The sequence below is a fragment of the Gymnoscopelus microlampas genome (genome assembly GCF_963454915.1).
Source record: "Gymnoscopelus microlampas genome assembly, chromosome: 10".
Classification (NCBI taxonomy): Eukaryota; Metazoa; Chordata; class Actinopteri; order Myctophiformes; family Myctophidae; genus Gymnoscopelus; species Gymnoscopelus microlampas.
The window spans coordinates 49,813,196-49,824,016 of NC_139947.1; the positions used below are offsets into that span (position 1 = coordinate 49,813,196).

General features: G+C 41.4%; 1 protein-coding gene across 1 annotated transcript in view; it reads left to right on the forward strand.

The window, feature by feature from the left end:
* LOC311053850 (dedicator of cytokinesis protein 3-like) overlaps nt 1-10,821 on the forward strand; it is a gene marked incomplete at both ends in the record, with an annotated part of 124,763 nt that overhangs the window by 101,608 nt on the left and 12,334 nt on the right. The window contains 7 exons of the mRNA XM_084069584.1: nt 1,213-1,239; nt 1,773-1,868; nt 2,632-2,692; nt 2,791-2,884; nt 4,317-4,465; nt 7,028-7,114; nt 7,311-7,415. Coding sequence (XP_083925710.1) covers nt 1,213-1,239; nt 1,773-1,868; nt 2,632-2,692; nt 2,791-2,884; nt 4,317-4,465; nt 7,028-7,114; nt 7,311-7,415 — 619 coding nt within the window. The remainder of the gene's footprint in view (nt 1-1,212; nt 1,240-1,772; nt 1,869-2,631; nt 2,693-2,790; nt 2,885-4,316; nt 4,466-7,027; nt 7,115-7,310; nt 7,416-10,821) is intronic.

Genomic DNA, 10,821 nt, shown 5'->3' on the forward strand with positions numbered 1-10,821 from the left:
GGTCTTTAACTCTGAGAGTGTACAAATGGAACCAAATGGACCCGTTAGGGTCCATTTGGTTCCATTTGTACACTCTCAGAGTTAAATTGACATAGATTTTACAATATAAATTGCGGTCCAAGTGATAGAAATGCCATTAAATGGGGGTCTGTAGCCCTAATGCATGTCAAACTGGGGGTCCTTGAAATTAAAATGGTTGAGAATCACTGCTAGAGCCGTAACAAATCTTCTCTTATGGGGGTCCCTGGCATATCTTTTGAAATGGGGGTCCGGGGGCTAATAAGTGTCAATTTGGGGGTCCTTGACATGAAAAAGTTTGAGAACCACTGATTTAAATAACACACCCTTAAATATTCTCCAAACGCCCCGATTTTACGACATGAAGAACCAGAATACGACCAAACAAAGCATATGGAAAGCCAATAAGAGAGTTTCCCCCGCTCGCCTCGCTGCCTTTCATGTCCGCATCATGCTTGCATAAGCGCTCGTACATTTTGATAATAGCAGATCTAAAAGCTCACAACGCGTCGCGAGCTTGTAGATCCGCTGTTTTCAAATAGCCAATGCAGCCAGATCTGCAAGATTAACAGAACTGACTGTTAAAGCAGTTTGTTTAAATGAGTTTATAGAATGTTATATTTTCACAGGGATTATTTATTAGTGTGTTATTATATATACATTTTGGAGTGGATACATGTGTACAGATGCCTGTCAGACGGTGAGGCAATGCTGCTCCACATGTCTAGGATGGAACAAACGGGTGCAGCCAAAGTCAACAACTGCCTCCGAGCTGTTGTGAGATCTGAAAGTGCCGTAGGCTGAAGGCAACATCTGGATATATCGATAAATGCCGAAAGTTGCGGTGATCTCGCCGTACGCCCATTATTTGGTCTATACCGCCTTGATAAATGAGGGCCCCAGTGCCCTTGACCAAGACCCTGGCATTAAAACTAGCGTTGGTCCCCGAGCGGCTGCTGCACAGTGGCTGCTCACTGCTCCCTAAGTAGTTAGGATGGGTCAGAATGCAGCCGACACATTTCCCCCCCAAGGGGAAATAAATAAATTACAGCTAATTAGTACAGCCATTAGATCACTGTCACTTCAGATAAGAAGTCTGCTCCCGAGGGCTGAACGCATGCTTTCTTTTAATGAGTGTTTTCTATACCGTTAAGCTAAACATCCTCTATGTTCCTCTGTGTCTTTCCCCCTCAGGACACAGCTGTTTGGCCCTTACCCCAGGTGAGACATACTGTAATGCTGTCACAGCCAAAAAATAACGTTGCTGTTGCGTGGAAACCTTGTACATGTATCTCTATATTTCATAATTTTATGTTTTTCTCCCCCATACATCAATGCTCTACTTCAGGGGTCTTCAACATGGGGTCCGGGACCCCGGCCTAGGGGGTCCTCAGAGTTACTATCTGGGGGGCCGCCAAATCTTTGTGTGATATGATTTTTTATTTTTTTTACATTGACCACTTGAACCCTAGCATCCCTATTCTGGGGAGAACGCCTCGTTGTGAGCTTCTAGATCTGCTATTTTTGGCACAGAGGTGTTGAGGGAAAATAGAGCAGAACAAGTAAACAAAAAAAGTTTAATCTGATACACAATTTTAGAGAGGGGGGTCCCTGCTTCATCTCTCTCTCTCTCAGCTAGGGGGGGTCCTTGGCCTGAAAACGTTGAAGACCCCTGCTCTTCTTTGTCGTTCAAAAGTAGTGAGCCCTAGCTGTTTCCACTATAATTTAAAGATTTGTTTCCCCTTCCTTCGTAGCCTGCTGGAGAAGATTGAACAAGAAACGTGGAGAGAAACAGGAAGGTCGTTTGTCACGTCAGTAACGCGGCTCATGGAACGATTACTAGATTACAGGTACAGGTCTGCCATGTGACATTTCTATTTTATTTTCACTGCTGGAGATTAGATTAGAGATAGCAGCACATAACCAGTCTATTTTCTAAATATTTGCATACATTTTGAACTTGTGAAATGGTACATTCTGCACAATGAGTACTTTTACTTTTGGTACTTTAAGCATATTTTGTTGCCAATGCTTTTGTACTTTTACTCAAGTCAATTTTTATTACTGGACTTTTTACTTCTAGCAGAGTATTTCTACAATGTAGTATTGATACGTTTACTTAACACATTGGGTGCCAGCATTTTTTCATAACAACTTACGTTGGGTGCCAGCATTCTCCCCATTGACTGCGCTTTGCTGTTTAAAGCTCTAGACTCCACGACGAGATCGGAGATCTAGGCGTTTTAAAGAAGGAAATAGACAGGAAGCGGATGGGAGCCATGTTTTTGTTTCCGGTGATCCATTTGGCCAATCCTTCTCAGGATCACAATGGGTACTCCCAGAGCTGCTCCAGCCCCTCCCGTGTGGATATAAACGAAAAAAACAAAAACACAAAACTCACGTATTTATACGTTTTTTAGGAAAGTTGGCACTCCACGGGTGTATTTGCAAAACCGTACCTGTACGGTTTTGGCACCCCATGTGTTAAGTAAAACATGTGACTACGTTTTTCCAGTGTAAATCGTCTAGCCCTTAGAATAGAACATCTCAATTATCTTGAATCATTAGTCACAGAACATTAAGACAAATATGTGTTTTTTTTTCTATGTCCAGGGATTGCATGAAAGGAGACGAGATGGAGAACAAGAAAATCGGCGGATCTACCCACCTCATGGTGAGACATTCATTCATTTAAGTAAACAGACAGTGTATTTGTCCACACATGGGATTGGACTGTATAACACATACCTAATCCTTTTGTTTGAACCACAGAACTTCTACAAGTCTGAGATCAACAAGGAGGACATGTACATCCGCTACATCCACAAGCTGTGTGACCTGCACCTGCAAGCTGAAGACTTCACAGGTAACACTCATTATTAACCCATAAAGACCCGGAACGCATCTGTGTCACTTTTTGATTTGAGCTAAAAAAAAAAAGCATTCTTTTACACTTTGGCTATTTAAAAATAGCAGAAATACAAGCTCATAGCGCGGCACAGAGTTCCGCGCTATGAGCTTGTAGATCTGCTGTTTATACAAAATCGTAAAAATGTGTGCAAATCTTTGAATGATTTTTTTTTTCAAGCGAACATTTGTAACTCAAATCTTTGCTTCTAGGGGGTCCCTGGAACAAAATATTTTGAGATGGGGGTCCGCGGCCAAATACATATACATTTTGGGGTCCTTGACATGAAAAAAGTTTGAGAACCACTGACATAGTAACATAAGTTTTTTCAAAAAACTGTTTTTAGAAGACATTCTAAAAACTGACATTTTGTAGAATCGGCCTCAGGTCATCTGTGTCATTTTAGATTTCTTTGGCTATTAAACAAATAGCAGATGTGCTGTTTTTGAAAGAAATCGTGACCATTTGTGCACATCTTTGAATATATATATATACTTTTTAAGCGAGAGCATTTTTTAACTCAAATCTTTGCTTCTGGGGGAGGGGTGTCCCTGGAACAACATATTCTGAGATGGGGGGGTCTGCGCCCAAATATATATATAATTGTTGTTGTTTGGTTGCTATATCAGTGGGGCGCCAACTTTTCCCATGTCAGGGACCCCCAAAATTATATGTATTTGGCCGCGGAACCCCGTCTCAAAATATGTTGTTCCAGGGACCCCCCCAGAAGCAAATATTGGAGTTAAAAATCGGGGGTCCCTGGCACAAAGAATTTTCAGATACGGGGGGGTTCCGCGGCCAAATATATGTCAATCTGGGGGGTCCTTGACACGAAGAGGTTTGAGAACCCCTGCCGCGTAGACCATTGGTTCTCAAAGTGGGGTCCGGGGACCCCCAGGGGTACTCGAGGGGGTTCCAGGGGGTCCCCAGCTAAATGATGGATAGGAAGCAAATGGACCCTTATGGGTCTGTAACTCAGAGAGTGTACAAATGGAACCAAATGGACCCTAACGGGTCCATTTGGTTCCATTTGTACACTCTCAGAGTTAAGTTAACATTGATTTTACAATATGAATTGGGGTCCCAGAGATATAAATGCCATTAAATGGGGGTCCGTAGCCTAATGATGCATGTCAAACTGGGGGTCCTTGAAATTAAAACGTTTGAGAATCACTGCTAGAGCCGTAAAAAATCTTCTCTTATGGGGGTCACCTGGCATACTGTATCTTTTCAAATGGGGGTCCTCAGGCTAATAAGTGTCCATTTGGACGTCGTTGACACGAAAAGGTTTGAGAACCACTGACGTAGACAGATGAATGACCACCAACATTATTTCAGATTTTGACCTTTTATTTATTTTTTAACCCCTCGTCGCCCCCCCGTGGTCCAGAGGCGGCGTTCACACTGCTGCTGTACTGGGAGCTGCTGCAGTGGGAGGACCGGCCGCTCAGGGACTTCCTCCACTACCCCGCCCAGACGGAGTGGCAACGCAAGGAGAACCTCAGCCGCAAGATCCTCCACTACTTCAACAAGGGCAAGGCAAGTGACCTTATGTATCAGGGACCGGTTGCACCACCGCATACTAAAGTTCAGGGGCGCAGCAAGTTAATTGGACTAATTGACAGTTAACAGTAATTGACACTAATCCACTATGGCATTGGCAACGTGAGTCCAGCGGCCCATTGTTGCGAAGGATTTACTCAAGTACTGTACAATTTTGAGGTACTTTTACTTTACTGGAGCATTTCCAATTGTCTATCCTTTTACTTCTACTCCACTACATCTCAGAGGCAAATATTATTGTACTTTTACTCCACTACAATTATTTGAAAACTTTAGTTACTATAGTTACTTTGCAGATATAAATTATTACGTTATGAAATATACATTAACCGCCTTAGCCTTATTTTAAACCTATATATAGCCTATTTACAAGCTCACAATGCGACGATTGTAGATCTGCAATTTTCAAATGGCCGAAATGTATATGGCTGAAGTGGTTAATGTATGTTTTGTAAATGTAATAATAATCAAAATCTTCAAATTAACTAGTAGCTGAAGTTTTCAAATAATTGTAGTGGAGTAAAAGTATAATATTTGCCTCTGAGATGTAGTGGAGTAGAAGTGAAAGCATTGGAAAATGGAGATACTCAAGTAAGGTACAAATACCTCAAAATTGTACTTAAGTACAGTACTTGAGTACATGTACTTTGTTACTTTCCACCACTGGCTTTTGCTGACATAAACTGATAAAACACATCGCACCCTATCATCATAGTACAATGTAGAGCCCGGCCAATTTTGTACAAATAAAATAAAAAGTGTAATAATGACGGATATATCTGGCTCTACTACAAAGTATGAACTAGACATGGATGCATGCATGTCATACCCACGGTGGAGCTCTTTGCACTGAAACAATTGGCTCTATGCACAGCAGCCATATTGGAAACAAATTGGGCCTCTTCTTACTTCCTTCACAGGTGTTACCAATGGTACTAATGAAGGCTCTGTTCCATTCTGGTCAGGGTGCTGATATCGTGCATGTTGGCTCACTAGAAACACTCCATTTTGGTTCCCAAATGGCCCCTTATGGTGGGTGTGTAACTCTGAGAGTGTACAAATGGAACCAAATGGACCCTTACGGGTCCATTTGGTTCCATTTGTACACTCTCAGCGTTATGGGGGTCCTTGAAAATAAGACAACCACTATGCCACACTAAATGGAACAGAGCCTTAATTAGTATCATTGGTAACACCTGTGAAGGAAGTAAGGAAGGGGCCCAATTCATTCCCAATATGGCTGCTATGCACAGAGCCTATTACAAAGTATAAATTCAGACGTGCAGCTTTGTGTCTGTACGACACAAACAGACAGACGAGCAAACGTTGGATCAGATGTCTGCGGAAATGTGATTAGCCTCAGCCCCCTGAATCACTCCTCTTCCAGTTGTTATCCATCTGACAAATGTAATTACTTGACAAGCCTGTGCGCTTCTGAGAGGAGTATGGCCCCTGGATGTGTGTGTGTGTGTGGGGGGGGGGGGGGCAGAGAGTGAAACCAGAGTAATGGCTGTGCTGTTTTCTTTACTCGTTGTCATCACTTCTTCTTCCCTTCCGCCATCGCCACCTCTTCAGCACCACACACCACACTAATGCATGTGTGTTGCTTACTAGCCTACCATGTTTTGAATCTGCTGTAGTTTTTAACTTGAACTGGAAAACAAACTTCAAAATCAGCCTATAGGGTTTCATTCTGAGAATGTAAAAATGTACTGAGGTTTTTTAAGTGTTCTCCGTCTGCAGGATATTCTTTGGACTGTTCAGGTTCACCCCTAGAAAAACGAATGCACCCACAATGTTTGAATTATGTAAGCTACATTATGCCTTAAGGAATAGAAAAGACATATAGCCTAATGTAGAATTATAGATGCATATTTAAACGTTTATTTCTGTCAGCATCACGCCAGTTCAACTTAAACGTATTCTTTAACTTCACTTTTTTTTGTCACATCACAAGTTTGTAGCTGTAAAAGAGTGGGTGAATTTCTTCTGACATCTGACAGGGGGAGCCACGTCTGGCTCAGTGTCTCTGAAGTCTCCAAAATGTCCCCCATGTCATTTTGTTCTTTTGTCTTGATATGAAATGTTTATTAACCCATTGAGACCTGGAACTGTGTCATTTTTAGATTTGAGCTAAAAAGCATTATTTTACACTTTGGCTATTCAAAAATAGCAGATATACAAGCTCATAGCGCGGCACCGAGTGCCGCGCTATGAGCTTGTAGATCTGCTATTTTTGAAAAATCGTGAAAATGTGTGCAAATCATTGAATACATATTTTTTTAAAGCGAACATTTTTAACTCAAATCTTTGCTTCTGGGGGTCCCTGGAACAAAATATTTTGATGGGGGTCCGCGGCCAAATACATATAATTTTGGGGGTCCTTGACATGAAAAAGATTGAGCACCACTGATATAGAAACAAACGTTTTTCAGAAAACTGTTGAGATTTAGGAGACATGTAGAATCGGCTTCAGGTCTCAATGGGTAAATGTATAGAGCTTCATCCATAATGCCCTATATTTCATTGTGTTTACAGTGTTGGGAATATGGAATCTCACTGTGCAGAGAGCTGGCCTTCCAATACGAGACCTTATACGATTACCAGAGTCTCAGCTGGATCCGGGTGAGTGCCGCAACACTTCCTGTTTCCTGTCCAACCCTTTTATATTAAACCATGAATATCCTTTCAGCTGAATGTTCCTCAACCTGTGTGTGTGTGTGTGTGTGTGTGTGTGTGTGTGTGTGTGTGTGTGTGTGTGTGTGTGTGTGTGTGTGTGTGTGTGTGTGTGTGTGTGTGTGTGTGTGTGTGTGTGTGTCAGAAAATGGAGGCGGCATACTATGACAACATCATCGAACAGCAGAGGATCGAACCGGAGTTCTTCAGGATGGGCTTCTACGGCAGGAAGTTTCCATTCTTCCTCAGGGTAAAACTCTCACACACACACACACACACACACACACACACACACACACACACACACACACACACACACACACACACACACACACACACACACACACAGGAAGTTTCCATTCTTCCTCTGGGTAAAGCTCACACACAGCTACATCCACGGGACTTGACTTATGACATATTACTTGCATAATAATGTGTGCACTTATAACACTTGTTTTACAAGTCTAACGATTTATAACAAACGCACTTTATAACCAGCTCAGTGGCCGGCTTTAGTGGACCGGTAGGCAGCAGTTACGGTAGGAGACACAAAGGAGACTCTTTGTGTCTCCTACCGCAACCGCTGCCGGTCATCAAATTATAGGCTTAGGAATGAGACGAAAACTAAAAAAAAATCCATGAATTCAAGTCTCCATGGGGTGACTAATCGATAGAAAAAAAAAACATTCGGGGTGAACTATCCCTTTAATGGGTTCAAATATAGTCTCACGAAGTTCCTTGCCACCCCTGGTCTCTGACACATGTATCAGTGTTGTGGTTGTGCTGACTGTGCGTTCTCCAGGGCTCCTGCCTGCTCTCAGCAGAGAGAGACAAGGTCACTTTATCTCCAAGAGACAGAATGAGGGTGTGGAGCTGATGTTGACAAGTACAAGCCTGGCTGGTCCATGCACGTGAAGCTCACTACGTGTGTGTGTGTGTGTGTGGAATTTACTGCGCACGTAATACACACAGCTGGAAAGCTCCAACTGTTGTCAGCTGTACGAGGCGTGCAGGTGTCATCGCATACAGTATGCAAGAGCCTTGTGCTCGCATGCTGTAAAATAGGAATGGAGTATTTTTCCGCAATACAATGGAAAATACTTTGTATTTTTGAGCGGTGTAGCCGCTCCTATAAGTGGGGTTGGGACACCTCATTAGTACACACTTCGCTGTACTGTGATTGGCTCATAATAGCACACCCCTCTACATTAGTACACCCCTAGCTGTACTGTGATTGGCTGACTCTATTGGCTGACTCTATTCAGCACTGTGATTGGCTAGCGAGACACATGATGAAATTAATAACCTATAAATAGGACTATGCACTTTTTGAAGTGAGCTTCCATCACTGTGATGACCACACCGCTCACTTCACACTGGGTGTGATTTTTGTTTTTTAATAGTTTGGCATATCTACGTATGTTCATAGTATATTAGTTCAGTTAGACACTTCAGCTCAGGATGAACTAATAACCATTTATTGCAATGCTATTGCGTTCAGTTTGGCTGTGTGACTCTCCTGTGATACTGCAGATTATCTGCACATGCATGACACAGAACCTGAGATCACAAACCTCCCCAGAAGCAGAGCATAAGATACAGAGTTATGCATCAATATTCATATACACATTAACATAATCCACAGAACATACAATCCACAGAAACAAACATTTGAATATATAATATACAGTATATATATATATTATCCCATTAAGACCTGGAACTGTGTCATTTTTAGATTTGAACTAAAAAGCATTATTTTACACTTTGGGCTATTCAAAAATAGCAGATATACAAGCTCATAGCGCGGCACCGAGTGCCGCGCTACGAGCTTGTAGATCTGCTATTTTTGAAAATGCGTGCAAATCTTTGAATATATATATTTTTAAAGCGAACATTTTTAACTCAAATCTTTGCTTCTGGGGGTCCCTGGATGGATTTTGATGGGGATCCGCGGCCAAATACATATAATTTTGGGGGTCCTTGACATGAAAAAGATTAAGCACCACTGATATAGAAACATACGTTTTTCAGAATACTGTTGAGATTTAGGAGACATGTAGAATCGGCTTCAGGTCTCAATGGGTTATGAAAACAAAAAGAAATCTAATCAATTGATCTAATAATTCTGTCAGTCTGTCAGGCTCATTGTGTTTCTACTCTTAAAGTTGGAAACATCAAACATTGCAGACTCATGGAACCTGGCAAAATGTTAACAGATCAAACTGAAATGATGTGATCCAATTTTAGATTCATATTAAATAATTGATATCAAGGCGTCTTGCAGCATGTCAGTGTCTCTCCATGTCTCATCTCTGCCAAGCAGAGGACTCCACTGTAAATCTAACATGTCTGTCATATTGTCAATCATGATGATGTTCTTTCGCTAAAAAGATCATCATCATAGCTGTCTGTCTGTCTGTCTGTCTGTCTCTGTCTCTGTCTCTGTCTCTGTCTGTCTCTCTCTCTCTCTCTCTCTCTCTCTCTCTCTGTCTCTCTGTCTCTCTCTCTGTCTCTCTCTCTCTCTCTGCTGTCCAGAGGCAGTCACAGCTATCAACCCGATGACGATAATTGTTTTGGGATTGCTTGTGATTATGAAAAGTCATGGGGCTATGATGGGGGTGTAGTTTATAATAGATTATGATTGCATTAAAGTTTAATTTACTTAGAATGAATTCTCTCTTACTTTGGATTAATACCCGATTTTGAAAAAATGTTACAGCCCTACTGTAGTCATTGCAGCTGCTCACCGCTATATTTCTGTGCAGTGGGGAATTTAAAGGGATATTTGACTTGACTTAAATTTGGTCATTTTATCGTCTACTCAGGCTTTTGTGAGCCCCCCAGACAGTTTTTAAGTTGCTTGATTCAGTATTTAGATATTTGATATTAATTTTATCAGACACGCCCCCTTCCTATCCTATACTAACCCATTATAACTTCAAACTCAATTTTGAACATGTTAGATTCATCAAAAACACCCGTCCTTGGTTCTGATGACTCATCCTGCCCTCCTAAAACGTGTGGGCCTGTGTTTTTTTTATCATTTTTTTGTATATTTTATTACATTTTATTGTTTTTTTTCCGCAAACACTATTTAAAATAAATGAAAAAAGTTATTGAAAAAACACGGTCTCCTCGCGTATATCAGAACCAAGGACGGGTGTTTCCGATTAATCTAACATGGTTCAAATGTAGTTTGAAGTTACAATGGGTTTGTATAGGAAGGGGCGTGTCTGATAAAATTAAGATCAAACATCTAAATACTGATTCAAGCAACTTAAAAACTGTCCGGGGTGCTCCCAAAAGCCTGAGTAGAAGATAGAATGACCACATTTTTTTTTAAAGGTGAAATATCCCTTTAACACATGGGGTACCTGTTTTTTTTAAAAACAGAGTACACTGAGTGCCAGGATTTTTAACCATTTTTGAGGAGCCGAGATATGGCTTTTGAAGTCATAAGTTAACCAGGAAGTGGATTGGAGTCTAAATCTTCGGAAAATGATATCTCCTGTTTTTTTTCTTTTCAAAAAACGTATATATACGGTTTTGGCACTCCATGGTTGCACCCAATGTCTTAAATCATTTGTTTATAGACAACGATCACCATGTGCAGGGTTAGGGTTCAGTCCTATTAAACAATAATGGCAACAGAA